Source organism: Diabrotica undecimpunctata, chromosome 8, assembly GCF_040954645.1.
Source record: "Diabrotica undecimpunctata isolate CICGRU chromosome 8, icDiaUnde3, whole genome shotgun sequence".
In the NCBI taxonomy this organism is placed as follows: domain Eukaryota; kingdom Metazoa; phylum Arthropoda; class Insecta; order Coleoptera; family Chrysomelidae; genus Diabrotica; species Diabrotica undecimpunctata.
The window spans coordinates 2392885-2405873 of NC_092810.1; the positions used below are offsets into that span (position 1 = coordinate 2392885).

Genomic DNA, 12989 nt, shown 5'->3' on the forward strand with positions numbered 1-12989 from the left:
TTTTAAAAAATAACTGCTTCTTGTTCAACACCAAGATATGCCCTAATCTTCAATTTTTAGTCCTTATGATCAATAGGAAAATGCTGCAAATGGAAATGGCACCCAATGGGGGCTTTATATCAACTCTATTGCATTCCCAGGAAGGAGAAAATTACAATTGTATAAAAACAAATGATAAAATGAGGAAAAATAAAATCCAAAAGACATATTCTCCATTTTATTACAACACATTAGTTTGTAATATCAGAACATTAAAATATATACAAAAATTTTATACATTTATAGACATAAAAGTCTAAAATTACATTCAAATAGAAAATAAATCAAAAAAACATTTATCCAAGCACACGAATATTTCTATTGTAACAGATTAATAAATAATTTGCGTCCTTTTCGGTTTTCAGCTCGCCGGAATCTTTCGGAAGTCGCTTTTCTAGCAAGATATAAATTATTGCCCCATTAAAGTATGTAGAAAATATAAAGTATGTATAATTAAGGATGTAGCATGGAGTTGAAATGAGGTGAGACATGTCTCATGGGCATTATAAACCATATTTCAACTATATTTAGGTAATTTTTGATATAGATCAACCAAAACGACAATAGAAATCCTAAGATTTCCTACTTGGCGAAACTAAGCCTTTGCATATGTCGCTCTAATGAGGTTGAAATAGGTCTAAGTGGCTGGTGGATGCCCTGCATTGAAATTAAATCTAATACCGTCTTTCTGATCCACCAAAACATTTAACAAACGCATATTGACGCAACTATGGTTCATCCTGCGAGACTTACCAATCGAATCAGTCATTATCTATCTGTTAAATGCTTAAGAGGCCTAATAAATTCTTAGAGATTGTTTTAATTAGAGTATAAAACAAACATAAGTTCAAGAGCGAAACAAAATATAAGATTTAAATGTTGAACAATATTTTTACTAGTGAATGACAAGTAGCAGTCAACTGGACTTTCTTTTTCCAAAAATTTGTCCACAATTGATAATTATAGCGATGTAACATTGATTTTCGCCATATTCTTTAATAAACGAATTAAAATCGACATTATAATAAATAAATAAAAAGCTTTTCAGTTTGTACCACATACATATTTTAATAGGGCAATATAATAATTTTCAAATAAATATACAATGTCATGTTGCGTCATATTACTAGGATTATTCACATTAACTCGATTTATTTATAAATTAAAAACATTTATGACAAATTTGTACAGATACATATTCATATTTTCAACACTTTTCATTCAAAGAAATCAAACTAATACATGTCGTATTTGTCAAATTTTTGAAGCCTTTGCCGCCATTTGCATTGAGTATAGGTTTTTTATTTCTTTTACAAAACATTAAATACAATATTTTTTCTAGTTAGATATTTTTTTGTTCAATCTATCTATATAAAAAGCTATGATGACAGGTCACACCGGTTGTCCAATAAACTAACGACGCTATCTAGGAAAGAAATCTGAACTATCACCATTTGAGATTTCAATTTGTAAAATTTCAATTATTAATACTGTATATGAATCGTCTAATTTCAAAACCGGCCATCTCCACTCAAGTAAGTTTTGAGAAAAATGCAAAAAACTGCTGTCAAAAAACTAATGAGTAAAAAATTTGTGTTAATATTATTTTGTGTTTATGATGATAATACAAAGGCATTTCACTATCATAAAATAATGAGTTTCGTATACACATGCGTAAAAATTAATAAAAAAGTTGGAGATGGCCGGTTTTGAAACTAAGCTAGAGAGTTGGCCGGTTTTGAAAATAACCTATATGGATATGGCCGGTTTTGAAATTACCTGCCGATGTTTGGCCTATATTGATAAGCCAGCCATTCTTTCATTTTTATTAACTAATTATTAAACAAGTATAACGCATACGTTCTTAAAGTTTATTTTAAAACACCAAAAAATACAAATACATGGAACTCAAACAAAAGTTTAAAACTAAGACAGTTAAATTAGACATAAATATCTCTTTCTTCTATTTCCTCACACACCAAGTCATCTGTAGGAGCTTCACCTGTAGATTGTTCAACAGTAGCATAGAACTTTAAATTTTCCAACTCTCGCCAGTTTGCTCCTTAGTGCGCTTCCAAAAGTGCCGAAACGTCCTTGATTTTCTTGGCATTTGGAGCCATACCAGTTGTTAAAAGAGGAGGAACTAAATTATTGACAGTTTTTCCTTTTTTGACTACTAATTTGTCACTTCCTAGATCGACACGATAAGCCTCCTCACCCCGAATAGTGATATTATTACGTTTTGTGGTCTTCTGTAAAATAAACCTTTTTGAAGGGTTGAATTTAAAGTGCCACTGTCCTGGAGGCTTTATAATTTCCAGTGTGGCACTCTTCCAATCATTTATTTCCAAATTATTTATATTCCAAACAGTTCCATGGTCTTTAAGAATATTTACATATTCTTCAGGTTTTATTATAATTTCAATTTTTCTTAATTTTTTCTCTATTTGAGCGAATACTCTATCGGGTGGTATAAACGAATGACCTACAATGGGAAAGATAACCTGAACTGTTTTAACATTTTCTGGGGCGAACGATACAAGCCATTTTGATAAAATCCCCATCAAAGTGGTGTTTTTATTTTGTCCACCACAGCCATCAGCGAATAAACGGACGGTGTCAATATTTTTTAAATCTGTTTGGCATAATCTGTGGAAAACTGTACTACAATAGTAAAGTTGTAGAAGTTCCACTGACGACTGAAGTAGGCTCTTTGGTCTGGCACCTTTAGTAGACTCATATTCTTTTGACAATCAAAAGATATAGTGAGCAACCCATCTCTTTTCTCCTGCAGCATATGAAAAAATGCCTTAGCCTTTAACTTGTGCACCCTATGTTGTGTAATTAAATTTTGTTGTTCAGTTGGTTCCTTTTCCGTTTTAATTTTTTCTCCAATTTCTAAGCATTTGGAGCAGACGTCTACTCTGGGAGTTCCAAATCCCAAGTTATACTGTTTGTTAAAAATATTGCGGAAAAATGATTGCTTCACTTTAAGATGTAATTCAACACCTTTGTTGTATTTTTAACAACATTGTGAATAAGATTACCTTAATGTTTTTAGTTTCTCATTTTTCCATTCATCAGAATGTTTTCCTTTTTTTCTTGCCAATGTCGAAGAAACGGTGGAGATTGTGCTTCCTATACTGTCATCCATCCTATTGCTTAGTATTCACAATAAATCACAATTAACAAAATTTAATAACAACTTTAAAAAAATGGCAAAAACAAACTTGTTTACACATAAATCGTTTATAAGGAACAGCAGAGCAGAGAGTTTAAAGCTAACTGACACAAAATACGCCGGGACCTGTCCAATTGCGGATTTCCTATTGGTCGGTTGGAGATGGCCGGGTTTGAACCCAAGGCAGCATTGGAGATGGCCGGGTTTGAACCCAAGGCAGCATTGGAGATGGCCGATTTTGAAATTAAGGACAATTATTGTAGCTTAATTTGACATAGATCTGGCCGTTTTTGTTAGGAAATGATTTTATAATACGGTATAAAAAATTTTTAATTATTTATTTAAACATAAGTAATTACGTAAAAATTAAATCTAAGACCGATATAATTATTAAATTATCATGTGTCTTTTGACAGGTATCTTATAGTTGTCTAACAAATTAAAGTAAAATTTTATTCTTATTCGAGAGTACCTAATACAGAACTTCAAAAAACGGAAAACTTTGGAAAATACTTATTTTTTTATTAGGCTAAACAATCTGAAATTTTAACATACGATCTCGCCATTACACATCATTCTCTATTTATAGAATTGCTGTGTGCTGTAAACGTTATATTTGTTTTTTTTAACTTGATTTGAAAGTTTCCTTGTGTTTATTTGTTTATATAAATATAAAAATATATTATGAAGTGGACAACGAAGAAGAAGAAGACCGAGACTTAGGTACCAAGACAACCTAGAAAATGATTTGAAGTCTATCGGAATTAGAGCATAGAGAAGAGTTGCCAGAGACAGGGGCGAATGGAGGATTGTTCTGAAGAAGGCTTTGGCTCATAAAGAGCTGTAACGCCACTGATGATGATGATATTATGAAGTTCATATAAATTAAAATGAAGTAAGCTAAACTATTATCATGTGAATGTGTGTATATAGTAGTGTATTTGTTTATTTCAGTAAATTCTCGAAATATGAAATGAAGTTTCCAATAGCTTTTTTAGAAGACTCCGATGGTGAAAATGCTGACTCACCTAATGTGGTTTATTTGCCGCCGAGATTAGAAGAAAGTTTCTGATGTAGAAGACTGATGACAATATTACTTGTGAAGAATCAATAAAATCGGACATCGCAGATACATATGAAATACAAGTGATTAGGAATTCTGACGATTCTGATTATGATATTCCTCTGAACCACAGATAAAAAGTCCAAAGAAAAAACCAGGCAAAAATAGTAAATCCAAATTTGTCTCAAGTTGTAACAACAGATACTCCTTCGTGCTCAGTAGTAATTCAACATCAGTCTGATTGGTATTTAGACGATATAAAAGCCAACCATGGAAGCAAGTCATACATTGAAGTTTTTTCACTCTTTTTTGATAAAAAAGTAATTAAGAGCATTCTATATTTTACAAATATTTATGCATCGCAGAATAACCGTCACGATTTTGAAATGAATAACATAGATAAAAAATGTATATTATCCGGTTCACACTCTGCTTCAAGTTGATATGCATTGGTCAAAGGATGAGGATAAAGAAGTGCACATTATAAGAGAAAGCATGAGCCCACATAGATTTATGTTTATAATAGTGAAGAAACTGCTACATCAGTGTCAAACTTAGTAGGGGAGAGTCCTACTGTACCGTCACCTTAAGGTTTATCAACAAAAAAATAAAAATGCTAAAAGGTACATGTTTAATACTTCCTGTCATGTATGAAAGGACTATTATGCTGTCAATGAAAGTAATAAACAATCATAATGTTTCAAAATAATCATTTTATTAATGAAAATTAAAGATAAGGAAAAATCAAACTTTATAAAATTGGCCTCCAGTACCGGCCAGTATATATATTACCAATTAAACAATACAGAAATCACAAATATATTGTTTGGATAGCTCTGATATGTTCGCACAAGCCTCATGAATCCAAATATTACAGTTTCCACACTGTATCCAATCCTCTTCATGAGATTCAGTGCACAAAGACAAACTGTCTCTTCTTCAACCGGTCTGCTAGGAGGAGGTAGGTTTTCATCTTTATTTTTCCTACTTTTCTTATTAACATATCTTCCTGACAACAAGCTTTTACCTTTTTGAACATATTTTCCTGAGACCTTATTTTTTTTGTTAACGTCATTTTCCACAACTAAATTCTTCCCTCGTTTAAGTGATTCGACGCTTGTTTTGCCTGCTTTTTTCTCTTCCAGCATTTTTTTGTATGGAGAACCAGTTATAATTTCGCTTTTTTCAGCTTTACGACTCCGGGCAGTTGCTCTTCTTTTAGAAGCATCAGGAACCGGTGAGAGTTCTGTAAGTGCAGCTTTAAAATTGTCTGTGGATAGGTCAATTGTAGCTTCTTCTTGAGATTCTAATTGCCGCAAAAAAGCAATTTGTGATTCTCCATTAGCAAGAGTAGTTTGGTTGTCGGAATGCACAGAATTTGTAATATGGGCTACGAGATCAGGAGCAGGAGTAGTAGATGTTGGTTCTAGCAGTTGGGAAGATGAAGGCAATGATTCTGACGTTGATTATTGTTCTGTAATGTTGGTTATGTTAGAACAAATAAAGTCCAAATCATTAAAGACATTTTTATGAAAGGGGTGTATGCCTGTGCAACGAAAGCCACTAACTGCGATTTCCATTCGAGAAACTCGATTAAAAGCTGAAGCAACTAAGCCAGCAATCTCGTATTCACTGATTCTAATACCGGGATTTAATCTCATCCACAAGTCACATGCATTATTATAAGCAGATTTAAATGGCTTCATGAACGTACGATCTAGTGGCTGTAGCTTATGGGTCGTATGTGGTGGGGTGCTAAGCATATGGATGTTATTTTTCCGGGCAAATTCAATAACATCTAAGTCCTTATGACTCGCATGTCCATCTAAAATAAGGAGAACTGGATTCTCGGCTGTAGGATTAGAATACTGCACAAAATGATGCATCCATTTTAAAAATAATTCGGCATTCATCCAGCCGTTTGGCTGAGCTTCGCCTACGCTCTCATTTGGGGCGTTAACCATTAGTCTTTCATTCATTCGGACTCGTGGAAATATAAAATATGGTGGAACAAATTGACCTCCAGCGCTCATTGCAAAAAGCACCGTCACGTTCTGCTGAAGTCAGTTTTCCTACTTGTTTTTGGTTTTTAGTAGCTAAAACTTTGGCATGTTTTTGGACAATGCTGACACCAGTCTCGTCGCAATTCCATATTTTATAAGGAGTGAATTTAAACCTCTGTATCAAAGTCTCTAAACCATCAAAGAAACGCTCAACCTGAGGTCTGTTAAATCCTACTGCTCTCATTAAGCTCGTTGATTCAGCACTCCGCAATGATAAATCACTATGTCTTTTCATAAAAGAATAATAATAGTTTTTCCCTGCCATTTCTTTTTCTTTATTAAACTGGTGAGGTAACTTCAACTTCTCTGCCAGTTGAAAAGCAAGACGTAAAAATTCTTGCCTGTTTAAAGGCATTAGTCTATTGGCCAAGTCTTTAACATGTGTCGCCAATGTTTCTTCATGTTCAGGTGAAAAAGTATTGTGAAAACGACCCATAACTGGCTCAATGGATATCTCTTTATTATTTTTAATAGCACTTACTCTGTCATTCAATGTAGTTCGTGGTATCTGATAGCGTTCGGCAGCTTGGCGTGCACTCATCTCATTATTCAGTACCTTTTCCACGGCTTTTCGCATGTTCGCAGGATCCCAGCTGCCCTTTTTTTGCCTTACATGAACATTATTTTTATCACTTGGCATTTTTGCGTACCTGTAAGTAAAAGAAATCTTTTAAAAACGAACTTTATTATTGGCCGGTACTGCAGGACAATGCAGTGGCCGGTACTGGAGGAAACGAAAAAAAAAAAATAAGTTTCTTTACAGGTAAAAACAAACTCACAAATATTGATTTAAAGTATACTTTTTTATAGTTATATAAGTACACTATACATACCAGGAGTTATTTGTTTTAAACTGGATCTTTAAATGTTGAAAATCACCAACAGAATTTTAAATATGCAGTGTACGTCTATGATGCCCAACACAAATCTTTGCACTGACAAGAATCCTGTCGCGACAAGTTGACACCGCGCTGGGCTTGTACTTATAGGAGTGTCTAGCCCATCTGTACCATCTATTATAGGTTTGTAGAACTTTCAACTGGCCGGTACTGTATGCCGGCCGGTACTGTGGGACTCTCCCCTACATGGACGTCAATCTAAATTTGCTTTACCAGATTCGACAATATTGGCCACATTACAAAAAGAGACGATAGTGCAAGAATGTAGGATGTGCAAAAATAATCCTATTTAATTACACTGAGCTGCAAAAAAAGTGACCACCCTATAAATTTCCGAAAATAAAAATTTATTGCTATCATGTATGCTTGTTTTTGACAGTTTTGACATTTGTGTTGTTGTTTTCTGTAGTCGCTGTGATTTTTCTAAGTTGAAAACATTTAATTAAACAGTTTTTTTTTCAACCGTTGATTTCCACCAAGTGAATAATTAAGATATGGTGTTATTAACAGTAGATGTTGTTCGAATTATTAAGTAAGGCTGGCTATTGTTCCTGAATTACAACTCAAGACACTGTAGGAATCGATTAATTTTTGCTCGAAAACATCAACACTGGATTGGAGCCGAATTCTCTTTACTGATAAATTGCGGTTCTGTTTGAAGTCTGGCCATGTCCGAGACAGTGTTTGGAGATATAGAAATAAAAAATATACCAAGCTTTTATGTCCCAGAGAAAAAAGTTTGGCGGTGGTGGTGTCACGGTTTGTGCTGCAATCTCATTTGAAGCTTGAACTGAACTTATTTTCATCAATGGCCCCCTGAATGCTCACCGGTATATAGAGGATATTTCGACAAAAGCAATAGTTCTATTTGGTCCATTTATCGGGGACAAATTCGTCTTTATGCGTAATAATGGATACTGCAAGAATCGTGACAAATTACTTAGGGGAAGTAGGAATTAATACTCTGGAATGGCCAGCATGCAGCCCTGATCTGAATATCATCGAACATCTTTGGGATGAACTTCATCGTAGGGTTAGAAGCCATCTATATAGTGATCCACATAAAAAATACTGTAAATAGTTGTTATAGTCGGTTCGATATTCCCAGTCCGAACTGTCTAGTGAATTTAGTAATTATTTTTTTGCGAAGTTCGTTACTTTTTGACAGACTAGAAGTGGCTGGAAATTACTATACAACCAAGCACACGTACTTATAGCCAATATTAATAGTAAACAAACTAAACAGTAAATAAAATAGAACTTTACGAATTACCGACAATCAATATTTATTTATTTGCAACATATAATGAATAGTTATGTTAAATTATAACAACTGAAATATATTTTTTAAATATACACTACCCAAAATTTTATGGGTTTAGTATACACTTCCACTATTTATAATAATTCTTTTTTCAACGAAAGAAGTCTGTAATAAAAGTTTATTTAAGCTGTAAATACTGTGAGCTAGGAATTTTTGTGTTGTAGGTTTCCAGCTATGAATCTGTCAAACTATGCCAGAGTTGAGTTAAGAAATTATTATGAAAGTAGGTGTATACATATTTTCATTTACTTAGTTTAGGGATTCAATATTTTCATAATCTTGATAATTAAAAAATGGATATTGGTGCTATTGATTCAATAATGGTAGTATCGGATTCCAAAATGAAAAATATGCACAAAGTACCTAGGTTGTCAGATTCTTTTAATAATTATAAAATACATTTAATTATTATATATAAAAAAGACTCAGAGTAAGTATACAAAATATCCAGAGTAGTAGGAAACTTTCAATAAATCTTCTATATAATATATGGAATATCGATTTTAAATTCTGACAATTTCGTGATACTTCTGGGATATGTTTTTCAAGGTACCTACCAGGTAGGAATAAATAATTTTGTATTCTTGATAAGAAGTTTAAATGGAGATAATAGAAATGGGTTTTTACAAGATTCTGATTATAAAGTAAAGCCATCTTTTAAAAGTCCACTAAACAATCCAATTTCTATAATGAATTTCATATTAGAACCAGATATGCAACAGAACTTTTTATGTAAGGAAGAGAAGGTACTATTTCATCCAGTGGAAGTGGCTGTAAGGTTGAAAAGATTCAACCGTTTTAGTCTACAGCAACATTCTACGAGTATAACCTACCGAGAGATCAAAATTAAGACAATTTTGAAGATGAATTGCTAAATGAAGACATTACTGAACTTTTTGAAGTTGAAGATATTTGAGGAAGAATCATTAAACATGTATTATTTTTTTATTCGTTATTAAATTTTTCTTTACATAATTTAATTTATTCCTGCCACCACAAATTGTATAATCAAAAGAGATATTAAAACATTATTGTGATTTCTTTGACAATTAATTAAATATTGGTGTATTCGGAAATAAATTTTACATTTATCTTACAGATAAGTAAGTTTATTACTGCATTGTCTGCGAATAGTGCATATTCGTGTGATGCGAAGTTGCCGCAATCAAATTACTGTTCCTTGGTAATATATACGCGAAATCCGGATTAGTAAAAGATGAATTGGATCCGGATCTATAAGATTTAAAACTGTTAAAATTATATAAACATTATATTAACATGTATAATCCTGTATATGATAAAATCTGGATGAAAATAACTCAACTAATAATATATTCTGAAAAAATACAACAATATGAATGAAATGTTTGTGAAAGTTTGGAATTTTAGAGCAAAATCTGTTTAAATTTGACTCATTTTCTATTGGGACAGGTTTGTGTGATGTTTAAATTGAAATTTACACTTATTGATCTATAAGGTGTTTCTTATCTTGGTTATTCTTAGACACAATAAACTGTGTGACCTATGTAGGTTCTAGGCTCCAAAAACACAAGTTTATTTGATCAAAATATACACCTTGAAAGATTCATTTCGAGATATCAAGTAATAAAATCACAGCCAAGTCTAAATAACACTATATTTATCGAGGAATTTAATTGTAATTTATAATACATGATATTTACCTATCATTGTTTATGAATAAATGTTTTTTTTTATCATTCGACATTAGTTTTTTGTATCTGTTGCAGTTTTGGTTACACTATTGCAAACAAATAACTCCAATACGAACATTTTCAAACTTCCACATACATTTCTGAATTGAATAAACCAAATAACCGAAGAAACATTTTGAAAATAAAAAAAAACATCAACAGCAATAAAATTTCTTAAGAACCAACCACTTTGCTAACCTCTAACGAAACCGTACCTATCGAACTCGTACGACGGTCCTAGAACAAAAACGAAATCGTAAGTATCAGATCCCGAGACTCATCTCAGCCAAAGTTTGAGTCTCAAAGCGTCCACGCCGTTCAAGTAGTACCTGAAGAGTCGTTTGTCTCGGACGAATCCGAGTTTTTCGTACAGCTGAAACATAAAAAGGTCCCGATAACTGCCTATTTCAATATTAATTAATAAATTCGTTGATAATCACTTATTATATGATGATACAGACTCTGTATATGTTTTTACTGTATTTGAAACTAATGTACAGTTTTGCAGGTAATGATTTAATGATTATATTATAAAATTCACTCACCTGAAGAGCAGGTTTGTTGGTAACCTCTGTCTCTAACACGACCTCATCAGCATCGCCGAGAAGCATTTCATTAATTGCCTTTTGTACGAGATTAGAGCCGATTCTGAGCTTGCGGTACTTCTGGTCGACCGCTAACATGGCGATATAGCCTCTTTTGATGACCTTACGGTGTATATCTAATTTACAAACTATTGCTCCTACACATTCATCCTCACACATTGCCTAAAAATGTTATTTTTTTTACCACAAAACAGTATTTGCTTAAGAATTACTTGCTAAAACAAGTTTTAGCAACTAATTCTACCTTATTCATCAACATTGTGTCCTCTTTTGATACAAATTTTGTTCTCTGGAACATTTTTTTTATCATTTTCTCATCAAAGCACTTTTTTCTTATCATCTGTGACATATTCTATTGCAATTTTTTCCTTTAAACATACTAATAAAAGTCTATGGTAATCATTGTTCATCCTTTTCCAAAGTATCCAATAAAGAAAATCACCTGTGCATATTAAAATATAGAATCTGAAACCTTACTGATGTTTGCATACTTGGACACTTCAAATGGCTTTTATTTCCTGCCATCCACTCGGCTGTAAGCCAATTTAACTTCACATTGAAATGATGAGTTTGTGAGCAGTTAAAACTTTTTTGTTTTCCAGGACACCTGCAGAATTTCAGCTAGTATAGTGTCATGCATTTTTCTAATCATAGTAACATAATTAAAGTCAGCATAATCCCCCGTAACCTTTGTTTCTTCCAAATTAAATCAAATCATAAACATTTATTAAACCATTTCTTTGTTAGAAGGTTTTCTGCCAGGAAAGAATCCTTTACAACACCTTTATTCTGAAAAGTTATAGTCTAATTGGGATTATAATTTGTTTTAATTCGCCCCTGAAAAGTTCAACTGCAGATTTTCAAAATTAAATATAATAATAACCTCACAAAATCCTTTCCTGGATGAATTTGTAATAGAAATCAAATTTCAGAGAGTACTTACCAAGAAACAAAGTTTGGGCCAGTTGTGAATGAAATATCTATATGTGTAAATGGAATAAGGTTCAGACAGATCCTTTTGAATAATCTTCATTATCATTGGCATCTGCAATTCAGATTCATATTGTATAAAATCTATTTTTGGCTTAACGGCTAGTGCATTATCAGTTTCTATTGAGGATACACTTTCATCTTTACTCTCTAAACTAATGTTTTTCAAACTATCTAAATCACTGATATCCACTTCACTTGAACCTGGTTGAGCATCATTTAGAGCTTCTAATAGCAGTTCAGGGGGAGGTTTATCACAAGAAATGTTTTCATTTGAGTCTAGACTTGTTTTAGAGCCATTTTTACTACCTACATTATTTACATCTTCATTTAGAATGTCATCGGATTTGCTTTGGTTTACCTGCGAACAAAAATTTTGTATGTAAAGTCAAAAAATGTTGATACACAAGATAGCATCAGTAAATAAGTACAAAGTTTTCCAGAAATATCCAAAGCCAGAATAACTGTATAATCAGAAAATCTCCAAAAACCTAAAAAAATGTTTAAAATACACACAAAATCTAATAGAAACATTACCAACAAACATTAAGTTGCAAAAACATACATTCAGACAATTGAAACAATGATGTACAAGCAATAGTACAAAAATAAGATTAGAGGAGGGCTTATTATAAGTACGTATAAATAGACTTCTTCTAAAAAATGTCAAAACTGAATGAAATTACATCCCTGAATGAATGGATAACAAATTTTGTATCACCCAGCAAAAATACAGGTAATAAAAGAAAATATCACTGTAACCACTAAAAACTGTGTGTAAATCAATCAAAAATAAGCACTTACCTTCTCATTGACAATGCAGTTCTCATCTGTTTCATGAATATGTACACCATCTAGTATATGATGAGTATTCCTTTTTTTCTTTGCATTTTTCTTTGTTCCAGAAGAATTATTAACATTGACTATTCCATTCACAAGCCCGTTCTTTAGTTCTAGTGGTTTCTCGTTTAAAATGCACTTGTTTGATACGTCTTTAACCTTATCATCACCTAAAGTTGAAGGACACTTATCAACTTTACTATTTATTGGGTGAGTCTTATTCATTTTCTAAATCGACGAGATTTCACCTTAAAATCATTACAATGTCGATTT

At 32.5% G+C, this 12989-nt stretch overlaps 1 protein-coding gene across 1 annotated transcript; it reads right to left on the reverse strand.

The window, feature by feature from the left end:
• Positions 1-203: 203 nt before the first annotated feature.
• Positions 204-12949, reverse strand: LOC140449166 (uncharacterized). Its single transcript, XM_072542316.1, has 4 exons — positions 12681-12949; positions 11830-12237; positions 10827-11048; positions 204-10654 (listed from the first exon to the last, which is right to left on the reverse strand). The coding sequence occupies exons 1-4, from the start codon at positions 12939-12941 to the stop codon at positions 10559-10561; spliced, it is 987 nt and encodes a 328-aa protein (XP_072398417.1). The 5' UTR covers positions 12942-12949; the 3' UTR covers positions 204-10558.
• Positions 12950-12989: the final 40 nt, after the last annotated feature.